The sequence below is a fragment of the Hypanus sabinus genome, chromosome 23 (assembly GCF_030144855.1).
Source record: "Hypanus sabinus isolate sHypSab1 chromosome 23, sHypSab1.hap1, whole genome shotgun sequence".
NCBI classification, from domain to species: Eukaryota; Metazoa; Chordata; class Chondrichthyes; order Myliobatiformes; family Dasyatidae; genus Hypanus; species Hypanus sabinus.
In genome coordinates this window covers 45,267,301-45,282,230 of record NC_082728.1, presented here as the reverse complement: position 1 = coordinate 45,282,230, position 14,930 = coordinate 45,267,301, and the positions used below count along the sequence as shown (strand labels likewise).

The 14,930-nt window shown below is 47.9% G+C and overlaps 1 protein-coding gene across 8 annotated transcripts in view; it reads left to right on the top strand.

Moving 5' to 3' along the window:
- Positions 1-14,930, top strand: part of LOC132380171 (myosin-16) — a 310,593-nt gene that overhangs the window by 290,793 nt on the left and 4,870 nt on the right. For all 8 annotated transcript variants that reach the window (XM_059948830.1, XM_059948832.1, XM_059948831.1 and 5 more), the window contains 4 exons: positions 2,165-2,357; positions 6,712-6,915; positions 8,881-9,006; positions 14,007-14,177. In XM_059948830.1, coding sequence (XP_059804813.1) covers positions 2,165-2,357; positions 6,712-6,915; positions 8,881-9,006; positions 14,007-14,177 — 694 coding nt within the window. The remainder of the gene's footprint in view (positions 1-2,164; positions 2,358-6,711; positions 6,916-8,880; positions 9,007-14,006; positions 14,178-14,930) is intronic.

Sequence of the window (14,930 nt, the reverse complement as noted above, 5' to 3'; positions counted from 1 at the left end):
ATCAATGCTTGGCAGAAGTGAGCAGGTTTTTTGTTCTGACTGTGGCTTTATTAGTCAGTGACCATCCCCCTGGGTTGTGAATTCAGGTTGGGAGGAAGACACAGTTTCAGTGGAGGGGGGAGTACGGATGTTGACTGTGTAGGACATGGTTCAGGGAGGAATCGGTATCCAGATGTTGACCGAAAGTTTGATTGCACAGGAAGGCACTTCAAAAGGAAATTTCAGGCCCCAGAAGGAAATACAGCAACTTGAACTCTGCAGCACTTTAACAAGGACTTTAGCAAAAAGACTTGAGAGAGTTTTATAAGATTCTCAGAGGCATAGCTAGTCATAGCCAATATTTTTTTCCCAGGTTGATTTTTCTAATACTGCAGGGCATGTTGTAAGGTCGGAGGGGCTAGTTTCAAAGGAGAAGTGCAGAACAATTTTTTAAAATTCAGATTTGTGAATGCCTGGGATGGGTTGCCAAGGTTGTCGTGGAGGCAAGTACAATAGACGTGTTTAAGAAGCCCGTGAATGTCCAGAGAATGGAGGGATATGGACATTGTGTAGGCAGAAGGGAATCGTTGGGTGTTTATTATTTTCGTTGGCTTAGCACATCATAGGCAGAAGGTCCTGTTCTTGCACTGTATTATTCGATGTTCTTAAATATCCCGGGCTGCTCCTCAGGAGAATCTTAAGCTAAACATTCCCACAACCCAAGATGAGGTATCATAGAACACAGCATTTTCTGCAACTTCTGACATCTCCAAAGGGATCCTTCCTCCCAAGTATATCTCCACCCACACCCCCACCCCCGGGTTTTTGCAGGGATCGCATCTTCTGTGATTCCTTTGTCCATTCGTCCCACCCCATTAATCTCCTTCCCAGCACTTGTCCCTGAAAGCAGCCTAAGTGCCACACCTGCCCAAGCACCTTGTCCTCCATTCACGGCCCCGAACAGTCCTTCCAGGTGAGGCAGCACTTCACCTGCCAGTCTGCTGGGGTTGTCCATTGTGTTTTGTGGCCTCCTCTACTTTGTTGAGGCCTGTTGTAAATTGGAGGACCACTTCGTCAAGCACCTCCGCTCCATCCACCAAAAGCGGAAATTCCCAGACGCCATACATTTTAATTCTGATTCCCATTACCATTCTGATACGTCCTTCCATGGCCTCCTCTTATGCTATGATGAGGTGACTCTCAGGGTGGAGGAGCAATACCTTATATTTCATCTGCCCAGCCTCCAACCTGTTGATATGAATATTGATTCCTTCCTCCGGTAAACAAATTCCACCCCCCCCCCCCCATTTCTCTATTCCCCCCTCTGGCCTCCAGCCTCTTACTTCTTCTCACTTGCCTATTACTTTCCCCTGGGTTCCCTCCTGCTTCCCTTTCTCCTGTGGTCCACTCTCCTCTCCTATCAGATTCCTTCTTCTCCAGCCCTTGTCCTTTCCCACCCGTCTTCACCTGTCACTTTCCAACTTGTCCTCCTTCTCCTCTTCTCACCTTTTTACTCTGGCATCTTCCCCCTTCCTTCTCAGCCCTGAAGAAGGATCTCATTCCGAAACGTCAATTATCTATTTATTTCCATAGCTGCTGCCTGACCCACTGAGTTCCTCCAGCATTTTGAATGTGTTGCTTTGGATTTTCAGCAGCTCAAAATTTCTTGTGTTGATCATAAAAGGTCATCCAAAGCTTGGTTAAAGAGAGAGCATCTTCAAGGGAGAGATGACCAAAGTTTTAGGGAGGGAATTGGAAGCTTTATTGATCCAGTGGGAGAAGGTACATTTGCCCTTGGGAGCACAATGATCATTGAGAACCTTTGAGAGGGCTGAATTAGCGATGTGCAAAGGGGGAAGTTGCAGAGCTGGGTGGTAGGGTGAGAGGGAGTTTGGGAGAAAGCCCCTGAGGTGATTGGCTCCATGTATGGAATTGTTGGGCTTACAGTGTGGGGCACCATTCATATGGGTAATGGGGGAATGGGATTAAGTGGTCAAAACACATGTAACAGAGTTTTTCAGAAAGTAGAAATGAACGTTCAGCCAAGTAGTCAGTTTTGCACAATTTTAAGAATAATTAACATCTCTGGCTGACGTTTGTCTTCATCAGTTGGTCAGATTTGTTGGTTGGGCCTTGGGCTTGTTTCACGCCTTTCTGATGATGCAACCATATTTTGCCTTTTAAGGAAAAACCATCAGCGGAGTCTAGATTCACTGCAGGCCAGTCTTGACGCAGAGGTGAAAGGTCGGGCCGAGGCTCTGAGGGTGAGGAAGAAGCTCGAGAATGATCTGAATGAGCTGGAGGTTCAGCTGGACCAAGGCAACAAGAACAACAGCGAACTACTGAAGCTGCTAAAGAAACTGCAGCAACAAGTGAAGGTGAGACAGAGCTGGTCGACCCAATTACCCCTCATCTGACACTCCCACTGCCCCGGTCACTGGTCTGATGCAATTTCAGCTCACTCCACCTATCTCAGGCAAGTAGACCAAAGCCACACATAAGCTGCTGATTGTTCTCACAGAGAGTCTGCACAATTATCCAAGAAGACCCCAGGGTTCTGTTCCCGAGAATTCATAGCATAAATTGTTCGTAAATCAGAACTGAACAGAAATAGTGGGTGAGAGAGGATAGCAGAAACAGCCAGGACAGGAGAGAGAGCATCCACAGACGGCCTTAATGACTCACTGAGTGGAACAGTAAGCCTGGTCTTTCTGAGCAAGGCAGTTGAGGAATTCATCCCAGCTTCACTCACCAAAAGAAGATTAAGATAAAATCTTTCATCAGATCTAATTGAATGTGTTCTTGCATGCCAAATAGTAGACTGAGTGATGCTTGCCATAGCTGAATAATCAGCTAATACACTGTACTCCCTCAACCGTGGCCAATTCAAAGCTAATCAGATCCAGTTGTGTGGATACATTGCTCCTGGGTTTTCTGAGCCCGGAATTGAGTGGTTCTGTGCAGAGAGATTTATTTATTTACTTATTGAGATTCACCGTGGAGTAGACCATTCCAGCCCTTCGAGTCATGCCACCCAGCAACCCCCAGTTTAACCCTAGCCTAATCAGGGGGCAATTTACAATGATGAGTTAACCTACTAACCAGTATGCCTTTGGACTTTGGGGGCAAACTGGGGCACCTGGAGAAAATCCTCACATTCCATGGGAGAAGGCACGGACTCCTTACAGATGACTCCAGATTGAACTCTGAACTCTCAACGCTCCAAGTGTCCCACTAACCATTACACTGCTGTTGAAATCATAGACAGATAAATAAAAGAAACTTACTGAATACAGTGGACTTGGAGATGGCATTTCCATTAGAGGGAAAGTCTAGGATCTGAAGGCACTGAATAAGGGAATGTCCCTTTAAAACCGAGGTAAGGAGGAATTTCTTCAGCCAGAGAACAGTGAATTTGTGGAATTCCTTACCATAAGGAGTTGTGGAGGCTGTCATTGGCTGTATTTAAGGCAGAGAAGGATAGGTTCTTAATTAGTAAGGGATTTGAGGATTATGGGAAATGGTGTGAAAATGGGGTTGAAAAGTACACTCAATTAAATAAATGGCTTAATTCTGCTACTATATCTTATGGTGTTACGGAAATATAGTTTTGAAAAAAAAGAGATATTGAAACAAATAAAAATTAGAATTTTGAAATAAATGAAGAAAGAGGTAACTCGCCATTTCTCTCCTCATCCTGAGTTCATGAATTCCCATCCGAATACTGGTTGTTGACCGACAGATGAAAGAGAATGGTAAGGTCTTGATGGCCTGGGATTGGACGTGAACTCTTTAGTCTGCTTTGGCACTATTGGACAGAGCCAGGGGCAGATGTGGCCCAAGCTGCCCATCAATTTGTTCCCTTCCACACAGCCAGCATATCTGTTAAGGTAGTGGTTGCCGACTGGTCGATCTTTGAGACTTTCCCAGTAGAACCGAAAAGAAACTAAAAATAAATACACGAATACTGTTGAGAGATTGTTTCCGGGTTGCGGGGTTTTAGTTCCGTTCTTTCTGCCCAGTGTGCATGCGCGTAGCTCCCCCGCCACGCACTACACAGAGTACTTCAGTGGTCCCCAACCACCGGGCCACGAGGAAACGATATGATTTGGCAATATGAAATGATATGAGTCAGCTGCACCTTTCCTCATTCCCTGTCACGGCCACTATTAAACACACACGAGGTCATCAGTCACCTAAACGCAGTGATACCCTCGCGCCAGGGATCACTGGTTGGCCTGCCGTTGATCCTGGCCTGGAGCGTGGACAGATGGGCGCCGCCTCTAAACCTGTTCATGGGGAACCCGCTGCTAAAATACAGTATTCGCAGATGACCTAATTCGGGCTCAGGGTTTCTACTGAAACAAACTTTTGTCGGCCAATAGATCCCACAACGGGGGGCAGACAATCCTCACTCGATTGCTCTCTCCGAACTGCGGCCGCCGTGACCCCAGTACAGAGCCTCCGGCCCTGACCTTGTCCTCGCACCCCACCCACGACCAACCACACCTGGCAGCAGGTGGGCGGGAGGGTGGAGTTTGGGCCCGGAGGCTGTCTAATGAGGCAATGAAGCCCTCAAAACTGCTTCGGTACCCTGAGTCCAAGCACCCAGTGCTTAAAGACAAACCCACTGAGTTTTTTCAGTGGAAAAAACGTGAGCAAGTGGGACAGAAGCAAGTGCTGAGAGCCACGTAAACTAAATTGCAGAATAGACTAGACGTAAGGAACCTCCTTCGAGTATCACTGTATTCCAGTTGTTTTTAACACCCCCCCTCCCCCCATCGGCTGGTTCGCAAGAATATTGTCAATACTAAACCGGTCCGTGGTGACCCCTGGTGTACATACATTGTTTCTACTTCCGGGTTGTGGGGTTTTACTTCTGGTCTCTGCCCAGTGCACATGCATGTGACTAAACGATTTAGTAGGTCGATCTTGCCTTTTACTAAGGCCAAGGTAGGGGATCTTGGGCTTAAAAAGGTTGGTGACCACCATGTTAAGGAATCAGTGTCAGCCCGCTGTCTGACTGCAAGGGATTTCTTGGAGCCAATTGTCAGCACTTGTGCAGCCACCAGGTGGCATTGTTTACCATCTTTTGGTCTATGGGCTGAAGCAGGGGAACTCAGCACGTCAGGCATTATCAGTGGAGGGGAATAAACTGCAAATGTTTCAGGCTGAAACCTTCTATCAGGACTGGAAAAGAAGGGGGTAGATGTCAGAATAAGATGGTGGGAGGAGGAGAAGGTGTACAAGTTGGCCATTGATAGGTGAGACAAAGTGAGGGGAAAGGTATGTGGGAGGGGGATGGAGGGGAGAATGTTTACTCTACCCTATTTATTCCCCTCCATAGATGCTAACTAACTTGCTGAGATCCCGTCCCAGCATTTTGTTTGTATTGCTCAGGTTTTCCAGCACATGCAGCATCTCATAAGAGCAAGGAGAGAGTCTGCGGTTCTGTGGGCACGGGGGCTGTCAGTATCTACGGGTTTAAAAACATACCCCAGAACATCGAGAAAACCTCTACATGTGGGAATCTCTGGGGACATCGAACATCTTTCCATCTTCTTCAGCACAGGCAAATGCAAAAATACCCAGTGCTGTGAAAATCCTCGTTCGGAGCCTGTGATCTGTGGCAGCTAGCCCAGACTTCAGTAATTACTTTGCAAGTTATCAGATTTGGGGAGGAGGAGGAAGGGGGAGCTGAAGCTGAGAAGTCAGCGGATTGGTGGGAAGGGAAGGAGAGATCACTGAGGGGATGGGACAGAGAGGGGTGGCAGTGGGAGAGGGAAGAGGAGCACAAAACAAAAATTGGTGAAGCTGCAGGTGCTGGAAATCTGAAGTAAAAACAGAAAACACTGGAAATATTCAGCAGGTGGTGAAAGAGAAATGGTGCAGGTTGCAGACTGCTGAACTATCGGTGTATAGGAGAGAGCCCAACTGGGCAGAAGTAGGTGAAGACAAAAGAACAGAAGAAATAGGCACAGAGTAGGCTACCTGACCAGGTGAGCCTGCTCTACCATTGATCTGCTTGTGGACACAGCCCCACCTACCTGCCGTTTTTCCATAGCTCTTAATTCCCCTGATATACCAAGTATATTTAATGAGGTAGCCTTTGCTGTTTCCATTGGCACAGAATTCACTACTCATCTCCGCTCCCAAATCGTGAGGCTATGTCCCACAGTTCTAAACTCACCTATCCCCTTCCTGTCTCTATCTCATCTACCCTTTCCGTAATCTTATGCATTTTTATAAGATCCCTACCTCATTCTTCTGAATTCCAGCAACTCGATCTCTCCTCTTGACTAACGCCCTCACCTCCAGAATCAACCCGGACAGGCGAGGAAACCATTTCCCTGAAAGCCCGTGTTTCCTTCATTGGGATGGTTTGGGAGTGGTGGGGGTGGAACACCAGCAAGCTCAAGTGTGTGGACCCCTTCCAACTCCTAACCACTCTTCCCATGGGACCAAGTTGGAGGCCAGGAATTCTGGACAAAAATTATAGTCAGATGCATCCCAAAACAAGGGCATCTGGTTGTTGTAGTTGCTGCTTTTGGGAGCTTGTTGTGTACGATCAGTTCCTGGGGTTCCTGCATGCAAGTTGGCTGAACGATTAGGTTTGGAGTGTTGCTCTGCAAATTCCCTGTCCACCCTTCGGCACAGCAACCATCCTCCCCTCGACTCCCCACTCCTCCCCTCCCTCGCCCTCCTGTGCTGACCGAGCTGTATCCCTGCCAGGACACGCAGAGCCAGATGGAGGAGGATGCCCGGCGGCACGAAGAGCTGCAAGAGCAGCTCGCGCTGGCAGAGCGACGTTCTGGCGCGCTCTCGGCAGAGCTGGAGGAGACCCGCAGCACCCTGGACCTGAGCGAGCGCAGCCGCAGGCTCCTGGAGCAGGAGCTGATGGAGATAACCGAAAAACACAATGAAGTCAACATGCAGGTGAGGCGGGCTGGCACTGGGGAATGGGCAGCGTCTCGCTACCTCCCTTTGTTGGAGACAGGCCCTCTGGGTGTGTGAAATCCTGAGGGCACAGAGAGGGGGCTGGGCGAGTCAAGACCAGAGGGTGCAGGTTGGAAGTGAGGGGGAGGAGCTGCAGAGGAGTGTGAGGGGCTTCCTTTTTCCACAGGGTAGATTTTGGGATTTGGATCTTCCATTGACTGAAGAGGTGATGAAGACTGGCGCTGTCCCAGAAATTTAGGAAGCATCTGGGGAGCCAAGGTATTGAGAGTTGCAGACCTAATATGGGTAAATGGGATCAGATCGTGGAGATACCATCATACCACATAGAAACAGGCCCTTTGGCCCAACTGGTCCCTGCCGACCAGGACTTCCATCTAAGAGAATTGCATTTGCCACCAGTTAGCCCCTTTCCCTTGAAACCTGTTCTGTCCATGCGTCTCTCCAAGGAAGTTTTAAATGTTGCTGATGTATCTGCTCAACAAGTTTGGCTGGCAACCCATTCCATTTACTGACCATGTTCTGGATGGAAAAAGTTGCTTCTCAGGTTCCTATTAAACTTGCCCCTCCCTATCCCTTACAGTTACACAGAAACATAGAAAATAGGTGCAGGAGTAGGCCATTCGGCCCTTCGAGCCTGCACCGCCATTCAGTATGATCATGGCTGATCATCCAACTCAGAACCCTGTACCTGCTTTCTCTCCATACCCCCTGATCCCTTTAGCCACAAGGGCCATATCTAACCTCCTCTTAAATATAGCCAATGAACCAGCCTCAACTGTTTCCTGTGGCAGAGAATTCCACAGATTCACCACTCTCTGTGTGAAGAAGATTTTCCTCATCTCAGTCCTAAAAGGCTTCCCCTTTATCCTTAAACTGTGACCCCTTGTTCTGGAGGGGTCTGATTCCTTAATCCTAGGAAAAAGACTGTACACCCCTCCTTCTCCTACACTCCAAGGAATAAAGTCCCGACCTGCTTGGCCTCTATCAGTCCCTCAAGTCCAGGCAACATCCTCGTAAATCTGCTCTGTGTTTTTGTCCAGCTTAATGACATCTTTCCTATAGCAGGGTAACCAAAACTGAATATAATATTCCATGTGCAACCCACCAACATCTTGTGCAGCTGCAGCATAACTTCCAGTCTCGGTGTCCTGACTCTCGCAGGCCGGTATACCGAAAGCTGCAAGGGTGGGGTTTGGAATATCCCCTCCAACAACAGCAGGCTGTGGGCCGACGATGGAGGGTGTAGAGCCTGGGGAATTCTCAATGGGCTCAGACTGGCAAAACTGGAAGAGGTGAGCAATCGAAATGGGGCTAGGCAGGTCTCTTTCTTCACTCACTCTCTGCCCTCCTGCCTATGTTGCTTGACTCCAAAGTTCTTAAGAATCATTCCATCTCAGCCAACGAGCCCTATGAAGCGGAGAACTCCAAAAGATTTACGGTTCTCAGAATGAAGCGATCTCTCCTTGGACCAGCCTAACCTGGAACAGAGTACAGGTCCCTTCTCATTTCTCAGTTGCACAAGGACTACAGGTTCCTTGGGCTCAGTCTGAGAGAACTCCCTCAGCTCCAGAGTCAACCCGCCAGTTGTACACAGTCAGCAGCCAGCCAGAAGGCCGTTCACATTACGGAAATTCATTCTTGAAAAAATCATTACCTAAAAATTTGTGATGTGGAATAAAATTAATCCTCATAGAATTTATTTGGGAAAAAAATAAGTAACCAAGTTTTATTTTGCTTTGTTGATGTATATGTAGATGGCAGTACTTCACCTTGTATCGTGGGCCGTGTTCTAGGCATGAAACACAGGGGTTACCAGTATCTGTGCATAACACAACTCTCCATCCTGGGCTGAAGATGGCTCACAACCCTGGGCGATAAGACCTTCAGGTAGTACCCCCTCTCTCCAGGGCACCACTGACTAATCCCTCCCCTGTCCTACTCCAGTTCCAAGGAATCGCTGTCATCAAACGCAAGCTGGAAGTGGAGTTCCAGCAGCTGGTGACTGAGCACGAGGAGCTGACCAGCGAGTTCAGAGGCTCGGACGAGAAGGCGAAGAAGGCCGTTTGTGAGGTAAGAACTGCGCCATCTCTCAGCATGGTCTTGTTGATGGACGGTTTCTGAAGGGCGGCAGGACGCGTTTTTAAAGGAGTGTTGAGCCTGCTGAGGTGAGGGATCTGGAGCAGACAGGAAGGGAAAGTGTACTGCTGCCCCAGACCTTGGCACTTCACTGTACTTACCCCAATTTATCCCTCATTGCAACCAGTGCAAGTTCTGATAGTTTGGAGATGACACATTTCATGTGCCTGATGCCCTTTAGCACAACAGCAAAGGTCACCCAAATTACAAGCCAGTAAGCCTGACTTCAGTGGTGAGTAAGATGTTAGCATTTATTATTAAGGATGAGATTCTGGGGTTTTTGGAGACACGTGATAAAATAGACCACGGTCAGAATTGTTTCCTTAAGGGAAAATCATGCTTGACACTAATCTACTGGAATTGTTGGAGGGAATAACAAGCAGGACAGACATAGGAGAGCCTGTGAATATTGTTCACTTGGGTTTTTAGAAGTCCTTTGACAAAGTGCTGCACATGCGGCTGCTGAACAAGATAAGGCCCATGGTAATACAGGAAAGATGCTAGCTAGCATGGATAGAAGATTGCCTGACTGGCGAGAAACAAAGCCGGGGAGTGAATGGGGCCTTCAGCGATTGGCTGCCGATGACCAGTGGTGTTCCCCAGGGGTCAGTGCTGGGTCAGCTACTTTTCACGTTACATGCTACTGATCTGTATCAAAGAATCGATGGCTTTCTGTCCAGGTTTGTGGACGATATAAAGATTGGTGAAGGCACAGGCAGTGTTGAGAAAAATAAGGAGTCTGCAGGAGGAGTTGTACAGATCAGGAGAATGGGGAAAGAAGTGGCAGTTGGAATACACTGTAGGGATCAAATCACAAACAAGAGAAAATCTGCAGATGCTGGAAATCCAAGCAACACACAAGATGTTGGAGGAACTCAACAGGCCAGACAGCATCCAAGTAAAAAAAAAGTACAGTCAACGTTTCAGGACGAAATGTCAGTGTACTTTTTGCATGGATGCTGCCTGGCCTGCTGGGTCCCTCCAGCAGCTTATGTGTGTTACACTGTAGGGAAATGTTTGGTTATGCACATTGGTAGAAGGAATAAAGGCATAGACTATTTTCTCAAAGGGTAATGAATTCAGAAATCAGTGGTGCAAAACGATTCCCTGAAGATTAAAGAATGCTTGGAAGAAATTTCTCATCCAGATACATTTCACCAGTGCCGTTGTTCCTTTCTGTCCTCAGCCTGCTGTTGTCGACCAGTGACTAACCACAGTGTTGTGGCCTGTGCTTCCACAGTATGGTCTGAAGTTGTGTCAGTGACTCCCGCTAAACTGAAGATCTGTCTAATCTATTGCTGCCAAGAAATTTAACAGAAATGTGGAAGAACAAACATGTGGAGCAGGAACTGCAGGATGGGTCAGTCATGTCTGGAAGTGAAATCCAAGTGGTCACGTTAGTGGGGGGGGGGGGGGGGGGGGGGGAACGAATAACTCTACACTCAGTCTCCAGGCCTTGTAGGAGCCACAGATCTCCTTCACCCTCAGACCAGAACATTTTAACTTGCGTCATTCAAGAGCAGCTGTTGTAAGATCTCATGCACCAGATCAAGTGTTTTCTATAAATCAGTTTTAAATAGCTTGCGTTATAACCAGCCTGCCAGCTGGTTGAACATCATCTACAGGTCTGTATAACCCACACAGCTTCAATCTCATGTTTCACTGCAGCAGGTGTAGAAGCTACCAGCAGGTGACAGCAACGCACCATGTACAAGCTGTTCAAGCGGCGGGTTAGATTTAGAAGAATTACTTTACACTTCTGCTGGGCAATGTGTTTACATTTAAAACCATCTCTACCTTATCAGTGGCAATTTAAGTTGTAAAATTTGCTAGATGTTAAAATGTGCAAACGTTGTATCTCTTTATGGCTCGTACCCTGTCCTAAGAGAGTTGTGATGGCCAGGATTGCCCGTGACTACTCCTGAATCTTGTGGATCTAGAATCTTTTCTCATATAAAGTGGGATCGATTGACAGAAATTCTGATCTCCCTTTTATGAGTCTCTTGGGACAACATGGAAGTAAAACAGCTGAAATAAAGTGGATAAACCAATCCCTAGATTCATGGTATCATAGTTACATAGCACAGAATCATTTTGATCTAACTGGTTTCCATGCCAACCAAGAATCCCATCCTTTTTGTGCACGCTTGACCCATATTCCGCTAAACCTTTCCCCTTCTCGTACCTATCCAAAAGTTGTTAACACCCCCATCTCTACCTCCTCGTCTGCCAGCTTGTTCCACATATCCACCATCACCTTTGTGAAAAAGTTAGCCCTCAGATCTCCTTTAAACCTTTCCCCATTCACCTTAGACTTCCCTACCAGTCCCTCATAAATTCATAGACCTCAACAGGTCAACTCTTAGCCTCCTTAATTCTAGGGGAAAAAAAATCACAGCCTACTCAATCTCTACATACAATGCAAACTCTGCAGTCTGGGAACGTCCTTAATGAGAGAGTCGTAAGAATGACAGTGTAGACAGTGGACAGTGTAGAAGCCTATCATGGCTTGCAGATGGAAAAATAGACTGAAAAATGGCAGATGGAATTTAATGCAGACTGGTGCGAGGTTTTGCACTTTGATAGGACCAACCAGCGAAGATCTTACACAGTGAACAGTAGGGCACAAGGGTATCTGGGAATACAGGTCCATAGTCTGTTGAAAGTGATGTCTCAGGTAGATAGGGCCAGAAAGAAAGCTTTTGGCACATTGGCCTTCATAAATCAATGTACTGAGTACAGGAGATGGGATGCTTTGATGAAGTTTTATAAGATGCTGGTGAGCCTAACTGGGAGTATTGTGTGCAGTTTTGGTCACCCACCAACAGTAAAAATGTAAGCAGGGTTGAAAGAGAACAGAGAAGATGTTGCCAGATCTGGAGGACCTGAATTTTAAGAAAAGATTGAATAGGTTAGGACTGTATTCTTTAGACTGTAGAGGGTGGAGAGGAGATTTGGTAGAGCCACATAAAATTATGAGTGTAGATAGAGTAAATGCAGGTTGGGTGGAACTACAACCAGGTCATGGGTTGAGGGTAAAAGATGAAAAGTTTAAGGGGAACAGCAGAACCCTTTTCACTCAGAGGGCCGTGAGAGTGTGGAATGAGATGCATGCATGTTCAATTTCAGTTTTAAGAGAAGTTTGGATAAGTACATGGTATGGAGGGCTTTGGTTCTGGTGCAGATCAATGGGCGTCAGCAGTTCAACTAGATGGGCCAAAGGGCCTGTTTCTGTGCTGTAACTATGACTTATACAGCACGGAGAAATAGGCCCTGCAGCCCAACTCATCCATGCCCACTGAAATCATCTTTGTGATCCATTTCTAGTTTAATTAGTTCCTTATTGAACATAGCACTTCCTGTACACACTGGAGGTGAAGGAGGTGGGCACTTTGGGTGCGGGTGAGATTAGAAGCTCACCTTTACGTGGCAGCCGGATTGTGGAACGCAATTATCACAGGCCTCAGATGTTGCTGTCAGCCGGTTGGGGCTGGTCTGGCACAGCTGTTCAGTATCTAGACAGTGGGATTTGCTGGTCTGGAAAATGGGATCAAACTTCCTTCGGATTTAGGTCCATTGTGTCTGCAGTAAGTCCCGTGGCTGTGACACTTCTCTCGCCGCTGATGTCTATCCAAGTCAGACTATTTAGCGTTGCTCCAGTGGCTAAGTCATGACCAGTAACCAAGGGCTTTGGCTGGAAAATGCCAGATGAACACCAACGAATGTCAGAAGGAAGGTGGGATTTCACCTTCCCACCTTCCCTACAGCAAGGTGACAGATCCTGTGACCCTTCTCCGCGGAGTCCTGATCAACATTGATCTTGCAACTACTGTCACCCAAATGCAGAGGGAAATGGACAGCTCAGATGAATTGTCTCAAACTGAAGTCTCGACTGTCCATTGCCCCCCACAGATGCTGCCTGACCCAGTGAGTATCTCAAGAGGCTCTTATATTTTTGGTTGGGGATTGAGTGATGTGACCTCGGTGTGGTGGTTGGAACAGAACATTGATGCTGGTTTGCAATAGCTTGCCTGTAGGTTTTGTGTATTCTGGTGGTTGTGCTATGGGTAGTGCTAAATCCCATCAATGTATTGGAGGGCAAGGGTCACTGCTGCCCTGTAATCTGTGGATTCTGTGTCCAGTTTGATGTCTTGTTCTTCAAAAGCCCTTTCCATGCAGAAGTAGGACTCGGTTGGAGACTACTTCCCCATTAAAGAGGCCCGTCCTATACTGTCCTGTTTGGTTGTTCCAGCCTGACCCCTTTCTGAGGTGTGCACCCCTCCCCCCAGATAGCTGCCAGTGTTGTCCAGTGCCCTCCCTGCCCATATGTCTCTCTAACCCCACACATTGCTCCCCCTCCCCTGTTGTCATGACAACCTTCAACCCTTCCCTTCCCTTCCCTCTGCTCCACCTGAGTCTGTCCACCATGGTAGAGTTTTTGTGCCTGTATCAGGCCCCCGGCTGCTTGTGCCAGACAATATCCAGTCAGGGGATGGCAAACTGGGCTGGAACTGCATTCACCAAAGCCCTTTAGACACACAAAAAAAATTATAGATGGCTAGGTCCTGACTTTGAGAACAGGCTGATTATTCCCCCTTCTTCCCCTTCCCCTATCTCATTCACCCCTTCCCTCACATCCTGTCCATCCTCTCTCCCCCACTCTCTCCCCTTGATTCCTATTCAACCCCTTCCCACTTCCCCCTCTACCCCACACTCCCCCCTTGCGTCCCTCTCACCCCTTCACCCTCTCCCTCTTATTGCATGCTCTCCCTCGTCTCATACTCTCTCCCTCTTCCACAACCCCTCTTCCCTTTCTGTCTCCCCCTCCCCTACCATCCTCCCAGCCCCCCACCACCCCCAGTGTGCCTGCTCCTATGTTGGCCCATGGGCTGGATGTGAGCTGGTGGACTTGATGCCCTCTGCGTTTTGCTCAGGTGGACAGGCTGTCCGAGGAGCTACACCGCGAGCAGGACCACTCCCTGCATCTGGAACGGCTGAGGAAGGGCCTGGAGACGCAGGTCAGGGACCTGAACGGCAAACTCGAGGAGGCTGAACAGCTGGCACTGAAGGGAGGGAAGAAGATCATCCAGAAACTGGAAGCACGGGTAGGACCGGGGAAAGGGGAGGTGGGGTGGGCCATGTCAGGGAGGAGGGGGGTTTGGATCCCAACAGATCCACAATTCACGTCCAATTCTCAGCCTTCTGGTTTTGGCAAAGGTGATGCATTTTGTACAAGGTTCTTGAATAAAGACCCCTGAGTATTTGGTATAGGCTGTCAAAATGCCATTTCTTCACTCCTTCCATTCCCTTTGTCTCCCTCTCCATATCCCACCCCCCACTCTGGGTTCCCTTCACCCAGGTTGTGCAGGCAGGACCATGCTGGGCTTGAGGTAAGTGTGTGCTTTCCGCTTCTCAGTGTTTAGACCCGGGTGAAGCTCTGGGACGGAGGCAATGGTAAATGTGAACCTGAAAAAGGGTCTCGTCCTGTGGCATCAACTGTTTGTTCACTTCCCTAGATGCTGCCTGACCTGCTGAGCTCTTCCAGCATTCTGTGCGTGTTGCGGTGCCCTAGTGAGAAGATGGGTGATGCCAATTGGAATTTAAGTTACTTTCATAGATCTAGAAGCAGACCTTGGTTTTAGTATAATCATCAATGGTCCATACAGTCAGGCCTGGCTGCTGGGAGGCTGGAGACCAGACATGTCTGCAGTGATTTTCAAACCTGTCCTCACTAAAGCCATTGTCAAGATGGGGGCTTTTCTTTTTAAACTGGAAACACTCACAGAACATCTGTGGAGAGACAAGGTCACTGTTTCATCTCCATCAAAGGATCCTCAACCAGAAATATTCACTATTAA